At 42.1% G+C, this 16,427-nt stretch overlaps 1 protein-coding gene and 1 pseudogene across 1 annotated transcript; one reads left to right on the top strand and one right to left on the bottom strand.

Moving 5' to 3' along the window:
- The first annotated feature begins 1,354 nt into the window (after positions 1-1,354).
- Gjc3 (gap junction protein, gamma 3) lies at positions 1,355-16,362 on the top strand. Its single transcript, XM_221997.10, has 2 exons — positions 1,355-1,492; positions 10,616-16,362. Exon 2 carries the CDS (start codon positions 10,617-10,619, stop codon positions 11,388-11,390), a length of 774 nt encoding a protein of 257 aa, XP_221997.5. The 5' UTR covers positions 1,355-1,492; position 10,616; the 3' UTR covers positions 11,391-16,362.
- Positions 4,032-5,390, bottom strand: Ccdc90b-ps1 (coiled-coil domain containing 90B, pseudogene 1; annotated as a pseudogene).
- Positions 16,363-16,427: the final 65 nt, after the last annotated feature.

Here is a 16,427-nt window from a genome sequence, read left to right as displayed (position 1 = left end):
GCAAAAACCATCACATTGAGGTGGGACAAAGCAACCCAACAGAAGGAAAAGAGCCCCAAGGGCAGGCAGGCTCAAGAATCAGAGACCCACTTGTTCACACTCTCAGGAATACTCCTACCAACACACAGGCACACTCTTATGTTAGTAAACTTATATTTCAGGGTACTTTGTTTTGAATGAGTGAGTTTGTTAAGCACATAGCTTGCTATACTTTCATTTTTGAATGAGTTTATTGAGCACAAGGCAGGGTAAAGGAGTAAATAAAAAGTGATTGGTTGACTGAGATGAATCTCATCATATTGGGGCTTACAAACAGCCAGCAGGAAATGACTAGGGAGAGACAGTCAGATGGAGTTTCCCACAGAGAAATTCCAGGGCGGAGCAGGGTGTCCCCTCCAGTGAACCTTTTAAGTAAGACAACCCCACACAAAGAACTACAGGCAACTGGGTAAAACTGGGAGTGGGAGAGGTGGTCCTTCCCAGGAAAGAGTGCTCTAATTGGATGTTTGATGCCAAATAGTCAACCCTGAAAACACAGATACAAATAGCTTTATATGGACTCAATAGATTACACTTGACAATCTATGTGTACACAAGCATGCAATAATAATTGATTAAAAAAGGCCATGAATTTGAAGGAGATAAGGGAGGTGTATATGACACACTTGGGGGAGAGGAAAGAAGGGCAAATTGTCATTAAAATGCTATCTCCAAAGGAAAAACTAAAAGAGGAAAAATAGATAACAAATAATAGACAGAAGCATCCTCATCAAATTGGGTGCTCTCAAGATCCAACAGAAACTGACTGGGAAATTCAGAGCAGTCATCTGGAGTTCTCCACTGAGCTTTCTGTCCTCGCCTGAGCTCCCCATGGGTGCACTGCAGCCCTTCTCCCACTCTGGGACACACAATGTAGGACATAGCAGCAGCTTCTGCTGTATTTTCTCGCAGCTCGTTTTCTTCTAGCTGTTTTCAAGAAGACAATGTTTTTACTCTTTGGCTGTTGGCTGTTTCCCTTCCTCCGTGTTACAGAGTCTGGGAGGCAGCTCATCCCTAGGTCCTTAGAAGATCCTCTGAGACAAACATACTTGGGTCTCAAGTGAGAGAGGTCAGTCCTACTTTTCAGTGAGCTCTCAGTGAGCTCAATCATCCCAAGACAATTAACCAATAGAATGTACAGAATAAACCTTCACTTCTTTCAGATGGTCTCAAAGCCTCCATTCACGTAGAGAATACATCCCGTGACCTTGACACCACAGTCACTCCCCAGAGATCGTGACTTGAGGGCAGGGTCTCCTGGTCCTCCAGTTGGAATTCTTTTATGCTGCAGCGAGCCTGCCAGGAATGAAAAGGAGAAGGCGAAAGAGTGGGTGGCTGCAGGAGGCAGGGCCATTGCCAGATTCTAGACCCTGCAGGCTCCAGTGTGAGGATTCCTTTTGGCTCCTTTCCTCTGTGGTTGATGCTTCTGCTTGGAGTTGCCAGGCAAGTGCAGGTAAATTCGTGGGCAGAGGGTACTAGGGTTGAGATTATCCTGAGCTTTGAAGAGGTGTCTGTGGGTGGATGCACTCGTGTTTACAAAGAGACAGCTTTGAAATTGATGCAAGATCTATCAGTCAGGGATATGGTCCAGTATCCCGGGTCTCTGTTGCTGCTCGTTTTGCAGTTTCCTGGCCAGGCTTTGAAGAGAAGCATCTAGAACGCTTTCCAGGCCAGGCAGAGGGATGTGGGAGCAATGAGTTTGGGTTTGCACAGCCAAGTTCCTCCTTCCTCAAGGGTTCTTCTTTCTGCTTCTCCTTAACCTTTCTGGGATGGATTCAGTCACTGATGACATTCTGACATGCCCCCCCCCCCATTCCCCTCAAAAATAGTATGTGAGATACTTTGAAAAATGCTCATTAAAATTATGATGGGATTTCAAATAATCTGTTTAGGTGCTTGAAAATCTACTCAAATTCTGGGATTTCCTTTCCTAGTTAGAATGTGTGCTTGTTGTTACACTTACACTCTACTTATCTATCTATCTATCATCTATCTATCTATCTATCTATCTATCTATCTATCTATCTATCTATGTATGTATCTATGTATCTATGTATCTATGTATCTATGTATCTATGTATCTATCTATCTATGTATCTATGTATCTATGTATCTATGTATCTATCTATGTATCTATGTATCTATGTATCTATCTATCTATCTATCTATCTATCTATCTATCTATCTATGTATCTATCTATCTATGTATCTATGTATCTATGTATCTATGTATCTATCTATCTATCTATCTATGTATCTATGTATCTATGTATGTATCTATGTATCTATGTATCTATGTATCTATCTATGTATCTATCTATCTATGTATGTATGTATCTATCTATCTAGTATCTATCTATCAATCTATCTATTTAATATCTATCTATCTAGTATCTATCATCTATCTATCTATCTATCTATCTATCTATCTATCTATCTATCTATCTAGTCTCATGTAGGCCCACTTATCCCTAAATTCACTGTCTGAGGATGACCTTGAACCTCTGATCCTCCTGCTTCCCCCTCCCTAGTGCATGCACCACCACACCTGGTTTATGCATTGCTATGGATAAAACTCAGGGGCTTGTGCGTGTGAGGCAAGCATTCTACTAATTGAGCTACAGCTTCAATCTACTTGAGTTCTGAAAACCAGCTCTGTAGAGCAGTGCATTTCATCACGGCATTTCCATGCATACTTTGACTTGTTCTTTCTCCCCTCATCCTCTCTCATGCCCTTTCTTCTATGTTAGTCCTGCTCTTCTCTTTTCCGCCCCCATTCTTCTCACATATCACATCTATTCTGTTCCCCTTTCCTTCCTCGTCCCTTAAGACCTCTCTCCCCCATGCCTTCTGGTTTTTAGATGTAACCCGTGTCTACTTTAATGTCCTATACCCACACATATGTATACACGTGTAAAAATTAAAATCTGGGTCCTGTCTTTGAGAGAAAACACGTATTACATCAGTATATGTCTTTTTGGGCCCTGGCTACTTGGCTTAGTACGATAGTCTCCTGTCTCATTCATCTCCCGGTTGTCTCAGTGAGCTGGTGGTTGGAGTGCAGCCTAACGCCGCAGGACGTCAGGGGAGAACTTTCTACTTGCTGTATTGTGTTAGCACTCAGAAAGTTTCAGGATCTTGGGCTGGGAAGATGGCTCAGTGAGTTATGTGCTTGTTGTGAGAGCATGAGGACCTGAGTTAGAATCCCCCAAACCCACATCAAAGCTGGGCTGTGGTGATGTATGTCTGTAATCCCGGCAGTACTGTGGTGAGAGGGTAGGTGGAGACTGGAGAATCCCTGGAAGCTGGTAGGCTAGTTAGCCTGGCATTCACAGTGTCAAGCAAGAAATCCTGCCTTAGGATTGATACACAGGGGCTTCTAACTCTGCATTTATGCTGTGGCATAAGCATGTACCTTCCACATATCACACAGGCACACACATACACACACACACACACAGAGACACCCACACACACAGAGGCACACACACACAGGCACACACACAGAACCTGTTAAGTCCCTGTAACGTTACTTGTATGTATGTATGTTTACAGATGGCCACTTGGGATTAGATAACATAGGCCATCTGTCCCTGGAAAAGACTAATTCTCTCTTTTAGAAGCCTTTAATTGCCTGCAACCCTGTCTAGAAATGAGGCCTTGTGACATTTCCTCTTTGCACAGTAGCTCATTACTTGGTGCTGTCACTTTTCAGGTTTTGTTTAGGCAACCACATTACTGAGCTTGCACAGGAAGTTAGATGCTCTGGCCCTCTGACTATTACAATCTTTCTGCTCCTGTCTTGTGAGGTGTGCTCTGAGTCTTAGGTGTAAGGCTGTATTGTAGGTATGTCAACTGGGACTGGGCATTCTGTAGTCAGTGGTAATCTACATCTTGACCAGATGGAGCCTAGCTTGCTTTCTTTCTTTCTTTCCTTCTTTCTTTCTTTCTTTCTTTCTTTCTTTCTCTCTCTTTCTTTCCTTCTTCCTTCCTTTCTTTTGCTATAGTATTTTATTTTATACAAAAATCTAACTGCAATAATAACCAAGAAAGTAAAATCCAGTAATCTTTCTTTCTTTCTTCCTTCCTTTCTCTTTCTTTCTCTCTTTCTTTCTTTCTTTCTTTCTTTCTTTCTTTCTTTCTTTCTTCCTTCCTTCCTTTCTTTTGCTATAGTATTTTATTTTATACAAAAATCTAACTGCAATAATAACCAAGAAAGTAAAATCCAGTAAGTGTATAGATTACAGAACTGTTTTCAAGAATGTAATCTGATAACGAATCCTACTTCACTTACAAAGCTCAGATGCAAAACTGTTTTTATCGCTAGAGTTGTCAGAAGATAAGGACCAAGTGCACTTCTATCTCAAGCCAGGCTTTGAGTTAGAGCTTTTCAACATAAAAATAAAATGAAAATAAAATACAACATGAAAATAAAATACCAAAACACTTCATTTAGTCTACAAGTTCTTTGAAGAGTTTGTAGTAAGTACATTCTGTGGAGTAATCATCATCCGCAACAGGAGTGTCAGTTCTCCTTCCAGAACCTATAAAACCCCAATGCTATGGCCAAGCAATTGAACACCGAGGCTGCAAGATAACGAAATGTCTCAAGTTTGCTCGACTCCATCAGCGATTTTAAGGAAGAGATTTCAGTGTCATTTTTATTACTGGTTTGTGTATCCTTTTTGGTAAACTCATTGGTTGCTTCCATAAGTTGCTTTTCTTAATCTGTGAACATGTCTGTCGCTCTGCTCCGTTCCAGGTTGATGTCCAGCTGATTGTCCGCTCTGACTCGAGTGGTTTCATTAGTCAACTGCTGCTTCACTTGATCTAGTTCAGTTTTCATTTTCTCATTCTCTGCTCTCGGATTTGCAAATTCAATTTTCTCTAGGATGACCATGTCTTTTCTTACGGAATCCAAATGAGCCATTAGCTGCTGCACGGTTATTTCCTGTTGAGCTTTACTCACCATTTCCTTGTAGATCGTATCCAAGGAGACATTTGATAACGTACTTAGTACCGATACAATCGCCTGTGCTTGTGTTTTGTCAAATCCGTGAGTTTCCAAGTCCTGCACCCACGCATGGGTATCAAAAGTTAATTTTCTTTATTCTAGAGGAGTTATGCCCACTGGTTTTCTATCATAACCCGACTTAGTTGTGGTGGTCAAGAAAACTCTCCGCAGGGCGGGTGACAGACACCCGTGGGGAGTTGAAATCCAGCGGATTCCGCTGCCCTCAGGAGGCAGGAACCACAGAATCAATCCAGCGGCTCCTCTTACTCTCTGAGCTCCGGATCAGCAAAGGGAAGCGGGATGTTGTTGATTCTCGCAGAGGCTTTCGGGCAATGAAGTTCTCTCACCATAAGGATGCTGGGAAATGTAGTTTCCTATCTGTCACTAAATCACTTAACTTGCAGGGGGCGGGGGGGGGGGGGGTTCTTCAACAAAGCCAGGCCTCTTCCCAGAGCCACACTTCAAATGACTCACAGCTTATCCCCCTAGTCCAGATGGAGCTTTCTATAAAGTCTCCATTTGCTGCAAAAAGAAGCTTCTCCGGTGAAAGATGAGAGCTGTACTTAGTTGCGGATATCAGGATAAGTGTGTGTGTGTGTGTGTGTGTGTGTGTATGTGTGTGTGTGTGTGTGTGTGTGTGTGTGTATGTGTGTGTGTGTGTGTGTGTGTGTGTGTGTGTGTGACAGAGATGGGGGAGGGGGAGGGAGAGAGAGGAGAGAGAGGGGGAGGGAGGGAGGGAGGGAGGGAGGGAGAGAGAGAGAGAGAGAGAGAGAGAGAGAGAGAGAGAATAACAAGAATTAGAGGCCATGACTTTGAGAAGTATTTGAAGGACATGGGTAAAGTAGGGAAGAGGGGGAGCAGTAACATAAATATAGTGCTCATGTATAAAATTCTCAAAAAAGGGAAAGCAGATATAAAGAGCTGTCTGTGGAACTTTCTAGAATAACTTTCTAGAGGTTTGCATAGTATCTTAATAGGACACAACTGCTATAAAATAGTTTTGAATGATTGATTTGTGATCCACAGAACTTTCTTTTATTTTCCAGTTCTGGATGCAGGCACTAGCAGACAAAGTATCTGGATTAGGCCTTTACTTCATGGATGGTGATGTCTCTGTGTCTTCAGCTGACGGAAGGAGCTGAAGGGCTCCCTCAGATTTTAACCCATTCATGACTTAAAGGCTCTCTCTCTCTCTCTCTCTCTCTCTCTCTCTCTCTCTCTCTCTCCCCTACCTCCCCCTCTTTCTTCCTTGGTTCTGGGGTTGAATCTAGGGCCTTTTGCATGCTAGGCAGGTATGTGTCCCCAACTTGTCACTGGGAAATTCTAGTGAGGACATTACTATACTGCTGAGCCAGGCCCAACAGTTGGTAAAGACACCAACAGTTAGAGCACAACACATGATCGTTTGGGAGTGAGACAGGAAGATGTAGAAGAAGGTTCCTATTGGGGCAGAAATAAAGATAGCGCACTTGGTATTATGACCAGACCACTGAGAAATTTCTGAAGTTTGTCCTTGATAATGGTTACTCCTCGTCATGAGGGAGATAAACATTCAAAGAACAGAGATTAGAGATTTGAATTTCTAACCTCATCTTGGTTTGCCCCCAAACCCTGTGACATTTAATTATGCCAAATTCTTGTTCCCAAGCTGGTAAAATATAAAGAACACCGGACTAGAGTAAGCACTGGAATTCACATTGGTTTCTAAATCACCAACTTATACATGCTGTTTTAGTTTTAGGTTTTTTTTTTTTAAGATTTATTTTATTTTGTGTGTGTGAGTGTGAACTTGCATGCATATATGTATGTGCACCTCAGGCATGCCACCATGGAGACCAGAAGAGGTTATGGGATCTGCTGGAACTGTAGTTACAGATGGTTGAGAGCCACCATTGTGGGTGCTGGGAATTGATCCAAGCCCTGTCCAATAGCAACAAGTACTCCTAATCAATGAGTCATCTTTCCAGCCCTCTGTGGTGATAACCTTAATTGTCAACTTGACACAAACTAGAGTCACTTTCAGTGAGCGATTGCCTAGATCAGCTTGGTCTGTGAGCATGTCTTTGTGTGTAGGAGGCAATTGGCCCTCACTGCTTTAATTGATTTGGGAAGACTCGGCTTGAAGGTGGGCGGCGTCGTTCTCTGGGTTTGGGTTATGGATTGTATAAGCATAGAAAAGGCAAGCTAATCACTAAGCGTGCATGCCTCTGTCTTAGTGAGAATTTCCATTGCTGTGAAGAGACACCATGACCAAGGCAACTCTTATAAGGGGTAACATTTGGGCTAGCTTACAGTTTCAGAGGTTCAGTCCATTCATGGCAGGAAGCATGGCACCGTCCAGGCAGACATGGTACTGAGAGAGGGGGCAGAGAGTTCTGGCATCTTGATCAGAAGGCAGCTAGGAGAAGACTTACTCTTCTACACTGGATGGAGCTTCAAAGACCACCCCAACAGGGATGTACTTCCTCCAGTGAGGCCGCAGATCCTAACAGTACAACTCCCTATGGGCCAAGCATATTCAGACCACCACACCTTCCTTTTCTCTGCTCCTGAGTGTGGATGTAATGTGAACAGATGTTTTAAGTTCCTGCCACCTTTACTTCCCTGCTGGGATGGACTGTTTCCTGGAATTGTAAGCTGGAATAAATCCTTCTTCCTTTTTTTCTTTTTCATGACTAGAAATTAAACTAGGATAGCTACATAAATTCATATTATTCACTTACATTTCTTTAACTGGCAAATAAGGGGAGTCAGAGACTTGGTATTAATTATGGTTTGAATGAGTGTCCTCACAGAAATACATACATAAAGATTTAGCCTTTAGGGTAGTGTTATTAGAATGTGTTGTGGACTTGAAAGAGTTTTTTTTATTTAAAAAATTTATTGGATATTATTTTATTTACATTTCAATTATTCCCTTTCTGGTTTCCTATCCATAAGCCCCCTAGGCCCTCCCCCTCCCCTTCTTCTATAAGAGTGTTCCCCTCTCCCATTCCCCTACAGTGGGGGCCCAACTTTGGCAAGACCAAATGGCTTCTCCTTTCTTTGGTGCCCAACAAGACCATTCTCTGCTACATATGCAGCTGGAGCCATGGGTCAGTCCATGTGTACTCTTTGGGTAATAGTTTAGTCCCTGGGAGCTCTAGTTGGTTGGCATTGTTGTTCTTATGGGTTGCTGCTAGCATTCGCCTCTGTATTTGACATGCTCTGGCTGTGTCTCTCAGGAGACATCTATATTTGGTTCCTGTCAGCATGCATCTCTTAGCTTCATCAATTTTATCTTGTTTTGGGGCACATGTGAGGAAGCTCTGAATGGCCGTTCCTTCAGTCTCTGCTCCAAACTTTGCCTCCATATTCCTTCCTATGAATATTTCTGTTCCCCCCTTTTAAGAAGGAGTGAAGCATCTACACTTTGGTCATCCTTCTTCTTGAGCTTCATGTGGTCTGTGGATTGTATCTTGGGTAATTTGAGCTTTAGGGCTAATATCCACTTATCAGTGAGTGTATACCATGTGTGTTTTTCTGTGATTGGGTTACCTCACTCAGGATGATAGTTCAATCCATTTGCCTATGATTTTCATGAAGTCATTGTTTTTCATAGCTGACTAGTACTCCATTGTGTAGATGTACCACATTTTCTATATCCATTCCTCTGTTGAAGGGCATCTGGGTTCTTTCCAGCTTCTGGCTATTATAAATAAGTCTTCTGTGAACATAGTAGAGCATGTGTCTTTGTTGTATGTTGTAACATCTTTTGGGTATATGCTCAAGAGAGGTATAGCTGGGTCCTCAGGTAGTACTATGTCCAATTATCTGAGGAACCTTCAGACTGATTTCCAGAATGGTTGTACCAGTCTGCAATCCCACCAACAATGGAGGAATGTTCCTCTTTCTCCACATTCTCACCAGCATCTGTTGTTACCTGAGTTTTTGATCTTAGCCATTCTCACTGGTGTGAGGTGGAATCTCAGAGTTGTTTTGATTTGCATTTCCCTAATGACTAAGGATGTTGAACATTTCTTTAGGTACTTCTCAGCCATTCGGCATTCCTCAGCTGAGAATTCTTTGTTTAGCTCTGGACTCCATTTTCAATGGAGTTATTTGATTCTCTGGAGTCTAACTTCTTGAGTTCTTTGTATATTTTGGATGTTAGCCCTCTATCAGATGTAGGATTGGTAAAGATCCTTGCCCAATCTGTTGGTTGCCGTTTTGTCCTAACCACAGTGTCCTTTGCCTTACAGAAGCTTTGCAGTTTTATGAGATCCCATTTGTCGATTCTTGATCTTAGAGCATAAGCCATTGGTGTTTTGTTCAGGAAAATTTCCCCAGTGCCCATGTGATTGAAGCTCTTCCCCACTTTTTCTTCTATTAGTTTGAGTGTATCTGGTTTGATGTAGAGGTCCTTGATCCACTTGGACTTAAGCTTTGTACAGGGTGATAAGCATGAATTGATCTGTATTCTTCTACATGCTGACCTCCAGTTGAACCAGCACCATTTGTTGAAAATGCTATCTTTTTTCCATTGGATGGTTTTAGCTCCTTTGTCAAAGATCAAGTGACCATAGGTACATGTGTCCATTTCTGGATCTTCAGTTCTTTTCCGCTGATCTTGTCTGTCTCTGTACTTTCTGGGGCTAGAGAGATGGTGTTGTGGTTAAGAGTGCTTGCTGTTCTTTTAGAGGACCTGAGTTTGGTTCTCACTGTTCATGTCTGAGTCATGATTCATGTGAATCATGGTTGATTCACAACCTCTTGTAACTCCAGCTCAAAGGGATCTGATGCCCTTGTCTGGTCTCTATGGACAGGTACACACACACACACACACACACACACACACACACACACACACGAAAAATAAACATAAGAAGAGGAGACTAATGGGAGGTCTTTAAATCATTGGAGACCTCTCTCTCTCTCTCTCTCTCTCTCTCTCTCCATATGTAATATGGACTGGAGCTCAGTGTCATTCTCTGGGAGTCAACCACCTTGTATTTGTATTTGAGACAGGATCTTTTGTTGGTTGGAGGCTCTCCAATTGGCTAGGATCTTCCTGTCCCAGTCTCCCCAGTAAAGGGGTTTCAAGCATGCACCACCTCATGCATTTTTACATGGGTTTTCAGGATTAAGCTTAGGTTTTTATGCTTGTGTTTTGCTGACTGAGCAAACGCACCATTTACAAAAATGTACTCTTGAAAGGGCTTGTGGGATTCTGTCTATCTTCTTGTCTCCTTGGGTTGAGACTTTTTGCTCCAATCTTTTCATTGCCATCGAAGACATGATATGTTCATTCAATGAGTAACCCTCACCAAATCTGTGCTGTTATTTCGAGTTCAAACCTACATAACTGTGTGTAACTAAACCCTTTGTGTATATAAAGGTAATTAGCTCAGGCATTACATTGTAGGAGTATAAAGATGGCTAAATGGTGTTTGATCACTTTTGGAGAGGAGCAAAAAGCTTGCTTTGCAGATCTGTGGGTTAGCATTGAACTCGACAGTCTGAAGCCTCCTCTAAAAGTCAGCGAGACAGCTGCACTGATAATTGTTCTCTGCTTGGTGGCAGGATGTGCTGCAGTTTCCTGAGACAGCTATTGGCTCGGGAGAGCCAGCACTCCACCCCGGTGGGGCGCTTCCTTCTTCCGGTGCTCGTGGGATTCCGTCTCCTGATTCTGGTTTCCAGCGGACCTGGCGTTTTCGGCAATGATGAGAACGAATTCATGTGTCATTTAGGGCAGCCAGGATGTAAGACCATTTGTTATGATGTCTTCCGCCCTCTCTCTCCGTTGCGCTTCTGGGCCTTCCAAGTCATCCTGATGGCTGTACCCAGCGCTATTTATGTGGCTTTCACTCTGTATCATGTGATTGGATACTGGGAGGTACCAGGCAGGAACAAGGAGCAAGAGGCCCAGATTTGCAAAGGGGGTCGTTGCAAGGATGTCTCAGGGGCTATGAGCCTCAAGCTTCTCTGGGCCTATGTGGCACACCTTGGGGTGCGGCTGGTCCTTGAGGGAGCAGCTCTAGGAGTTCAGTACCATCTATATGGCTTCAAGATGCCCAGCACTTTTATATGTCGTGAGGATCCTTGTATTGGCAGCACAACCTGTTTCCAGTCTCACCCTTCTGAGAAGACCATCCTCCTCAACACCATGTTTGGGATCAGCGGGGCCTGTCTCTTATTTATTTTCTTGGAGCTTGTGCTTTTGGGTTTAGGGAGGGTTTGGAAGACGTACAGGCACAAACTTCCCCTCTTTAAGAACTTGTCAACCTCAGAGCGCTCTGTAAGACACAAGGACACAACCGATGACTTGTCAGTGGTGGAGACAAAAGAGCCATTTTGAGAAGCAGGTGAGAACCCTACTGACAGTCATCTGTCCCTGCCTCTGATGTCTCTGTGTTGGCAGTCCCCACCCTTGTCCTTTGGGGTGAACAGCTCCCCACGTTATAATGTGTAGATAATCGATCTCCAAGTAGATACATTCTAAAAATTATTTACTTTTTACTTTAAATTGTGTGTGTGTGTGTGTGTGTGTGTGTGTGTGTGTGTGTGTGTGTGTGTGTGTGAATTCAGGTGCCTGTGGAGGCCAGAGAGAGGTAGCTGTCCAATGTGGGTACTGGGTTCTTTGGTTTCTTTGCAAGAGGAGTATGCACTCTAAATCACTGGAATATCTCTCCAGATCCCAGATGTATTTTTTTTAAAGGGATGAAATGTTTACTTTGGTTCACAGTTTGAGGGCATAGTCTCTCATGGTGGAGAAGGCATTTATATTTATATATGAAACATGTAGCCCTGGCTGGCCTGGAACTTGCTATGTAGATCAGGCTGGCTTTGAACTCATGGAGAACCATTTGCCTCTGGCTCCCAAGTTCTAAGATTAAAAGCACAAGCCACCACGTGTGGCTGAGGCAGCTGTATTTTGATTACCATCCCAGACTGTTTACCAGTACCTATCCCTATCAGTTTCACATCTCTGTGTAGTAGACCATGATCTGTGCACTCTCTGCCCTTTCCTGTCTTCAGCTTCTGCTTGGTTTCTACTTTGCAGAGTTATAAGTTTGCCTGTAGAAAACTCTGGAACCTGATCTTCTTCAATACATCCAGTGTTTTGGCTGGGGAGATGGTACAGTGGGTAAAGACTCTTGTCATGAAGCCTCATGATCTGAGATTGATCTCCAGAACCCACAGGGAGAAGGGAGAAAAACCAGCTCCCACAGGATGTCCACATACATGCTTTGGAGAGCATACACACACTGTACACACACACACACACACACACACACACACACACACACACACACGTTAATAATAAATAAAATAATAAAATCTCAGAAAACAAAACAGCAAAACCTCCTGCATCAATTATCTGTCACTTCTAACTTATCTATCCTTTTCTCCACTAAATATAGGCAAATACCAACCTAGTTTCTGTTCTAATGGATTATCTATCTTAATCTGTGATTTTTTATAGAGGTGGAATCATGCAATATACCTGTTAATCACTTGTATATCTTTATGAAAATGACCATGTTTTTGTGCCAATTAAAATCAGGTAATTTTTTTTTTTTTTGGCATTGTAAAAACTCTTTATTTGGGAGCTGGAGAAATGGCTCAGTGGCTAAGAGCACTGACTGCTCTTACAAAGGTCCTGAGTTCAATTCCCAGCAACCACATGGTGGCTCACAACCATCTGTAATGAGATCTGATGCCCTCTTCTGGTGTGTCTGAACACAGCAACAGTGTACTCATAACATAAAAGAATTAATACATTTAAAAATATTTAAAAAACCTCTTTATATATTATAATTGTTAGGTACTTATCAAGTGACTCCTTTCAAAATAGTCTCTTCTATACCATGGGTCATCTTCATTTTTTTCTGAGTAGCATTTCTTTAATTCTTTACATGTTTACAGTGTACTTTGATCATGTCTACCCCCATATTCCTATCTAACTGCTCTTGGGTCTCCTGTCATGCCCCTGTGCCATGTCCTCTTTTCTTTATAACCCACTGAGAACAAAGTCAGGGCTACTCAAATGTGCATGGTGTGAAGCCATCTACTGGACCATGGTCAGTCTACTTGATGCCATACCTCTGAAGAAGATGGCGTCTTCCTCTCCCAACATCGATCAACTGCTAACAGTTCCTCAGCTGTGGGCCGTCCCTCACTCATTCATGCTGTAATGCGGATGTCTTGAGCTTGTGCAGGCAACCACTACTTCTGTGAGTTTATGAGTGCAACTCCCTGCCATGTTTAGAAGCTTCTGTTTCATAGCAGATCTCCCAGAGATCTGGCTTTTACTTTTGGCTCTTACCATATGGTTGCTGGGAATTGAACTCAGGACCTTCGGAAGAGCAGTCAGTGCTCTTAGCCACTGAACCATTTCTCCAGCCCCCAAATAAAGAGTTTTTACAATGCCAAAATTTTACTTTCTCATTTCCCTATCTTTTCTAATGTTCCCTTGAGCTTTGGGGGCAAGAGTGTGATATAGATCTCTCATTTGGGACTGAATACTCTATAGACAACTTTTCCCACATTTTGACAAATTGTGAGTCTGTATATTGGCCACTGTATACTGTAAAACGAAATTTCTGTGGTCTGTGCTGAAAACTGACCTAATCTGTATCAAGAAGCATTTAGAAGACAGTTTGATACTATGTCAATTTAGCAAACTAATAATAATAAACTTTTCTTTAGGGCCTTTGAGCTCCCCAGGATGGGTTCTTGGCCAGATTTGTAGTACCAGGCATGGGTTTCCTCCTGTGGAGTGGATCCTCAATCTAATCAGAAAGCAGTTGGTTACTCCTGTAACATCTAAACCACTGTTGCACCCATGGGTGTGTCTTGTGAGGCTGGTTTTTGTAACTCAACAGATCAGAAAGAGTTTTGATGACTAGGAAGGCTAGCCAGGAGGGAGTTGGCAATATTTTTTTGATGTACAAGACCTTTTCATTTTTTTTTTGGTTCTTTTTTTTCGGAGCTGGGGACCGAAAGACCTTTTCATTTTGATGAAATATAATTACTTCTTTTTCTTTTGGTGTTTGTGATTTTGGTGCTACATTTAAGTGACCATTGTTTGACACAAAACTATGAATTTACACTTTGTGTTTCCATCTAAGAATTGCATACCTTTAACTTACGTTTATGTCTCTGATCTTTTATGGAGTGGGGAAAAAAGACAAAGGATGACATTATCTTTCTTGTTGGAAATAGTGTAAATGAGCAAAATATTTGATTGGCAGAACTGACTCTTAAAAGTAAATGCAAAAGAAAAAGGCATTCGTCTTCATGTACATGGTCTTATTTTAGTTTGTTATACAGTGTTTAGTTGATGTCCCTGGGAGGACTGCTTTTTTCTGAGTGGAGATGGAGGCGGTGTGTGGGGAGCAGGGAGGTGTTGGGAAGAGATTGCCGGGGAGAGAGGAAGCAAAACTGCAGTCAGGATGTAAAATATGAGAGAAGAATAAAAATAATTTTGAATTAAAAACAAACAAACAAACACCCAATCCCTGAAATGTAAATAAACTTAGATGGTTACACTAAAAAAAAAATAAAGAATGTAAATGTCCTTCAAAAGGATTGGGGAAAATGCATATACAGTGGAATATTGCTCAGTCTCAAAAAATGAGAGAAAAGAGTAGAAAAGAAAAAATAGGGGATTCTGTAATATCATGGAGGACCCTGGAAAGTATATGTTATGTGAAATAATCACAAGAAAGTATATGTTATGTGAAATAAGACACAAGAGCAGATGTGACGGTAAACACATAACATGTAGAACACTGAAAATTCAAGCTCATGGAAAGAAAGAATAGAATGTTTATTACCTGAGACTGGACCATGGAAGGATTGGGGAAATGTTAGTCAAATGGCACAAAATTCCAGTGAAACAAGAAGAAAAAGTTCACAAGCTCTATTGTAGACCATAGAGACCAAAGTTATGGTGTTGAGTTTTGTTAGGTGTTCTTGCCAAAAAAAAAAAAAGTAAATTAGGTTAATAGATTAAGTAGGTTTGTTCCACCACCCTACATGTGTACCCACATCAAAACATCGTGTTGTATATGCTAAATATTTACTTGTCAGTTAAAAAAGTTCAATTAGGACAATTGTGTCTTTTTTTAATACAATGAAATAGATACATTTTTAAAATAAAGAAATGCATTTGTAAGTAAAATCAAAAGCTAAATGCTTACAGATGACCAATATTTCCGTAAGTGTTGGTGACCTACTGTTTCAGTTACTTTTCTGTTGCTGAGATAAAACACTGGCCTGAATGGGAGAAGATGCATCTGGACCTGCAGAAATAGATATGCCAGTGTTAGGTGATATCGGGGGTAGGGCACCTTCTCAGAGGAGAATGGGACGGGGTATGGGGGACCGATTCTGTGAGGGGGGACCAGGAGAGGGCAGCATTTGGGAAGTAAATAAATAAACTACCATGACCAGGCAATTCGTTAAGTGTTTTATCTAGGACTCAGAGTTCCAGAGGGTTGGAGTCCATAACCATCTCCAGATTGTGCTGTGCTTAACTATGCCTAAAATAAACCACTCAGGATCAGACTCTTGGAGTTTGAGCCATTACCTACTGAGCCATGTTGAACTGAACTGCCCTTTTGCCTTCTACCCATAACTTCTCTGCAAGTTCATTAAGGCGTTGGTTTGGCTCAACATTTTCCTGGTAATAATTAATCAATCCTGTGTGCACAATAAAGCACAAAGTAAGCTAAATGAAGATGGGATGTGACTACATTGAAACTCTCTGTAAAGTGTATGTGATGACGTCCATAAAAATCGGTTGTAAACAACAGCATCAACTGAAGAAATAAGTTTCATAAATATGAGAAACAAAGTTGTAAGAACAAGGTTCTGGGAATATGGAAACAAGGTTTTGGTGGTCAGAGTGACCAGGCTTAAGTTGAGACCAGCCAAAACAAACAAAGCTGTTCTTGGAAAAAGACCCCCCTACCCCTCCCTGTGATAAATTCCGAGAAAAACCGCCAGATGTGTCAGCCTGACCTTATCTGACCACCCAGCTCCCCCCACCCTTTCTCAGGGACTTTCTGAGGCCAGGTGCAGAGCAGGATGAGGAAATCGGCTAATTAAGCCAAAAACAGCCCCTTGAGTGAACCAACCAATGCCTGATGAGATCCTTTGTCCTGTGTTCCACTAATCAGAGTATAAGCCAGCTAACTCTGTTGCTGAGGTCTGACCTCTGTAAAGTACAAAAGACGTGTGCTTTTTGAGTTCGAGGTTGCCTCTCCCTGTGAGGATGAGCAACCCCATGCGCATGGATCAATAAACCTCTTACCATTGCATCGGTCTGTTGTCATATTGTGTTCTGTGGGTTGCACTCCTGAGCTAAGACCACTTTCGGGTCTTA

This window comes from Rattus norvegicus, chromosome 12 (assembly GCF_036323735.1).
Source record: "Rattus norvegicus strain BN/NHsdMcwi chromosome 12, GRCr8, whole genome shotgun sequence".
Classification (NCBI taxonomy): domain Eukaryota; kingdom Metazoa; phylum Chordata; class Mammalia; order Rodentia; family Muridae; genus Rattus; species Rattus norvegicus.
Note: the sequence above shows the minus strand (reverse complement) of the source record. Positions and strands in the feature narration are given on the sequence as shown.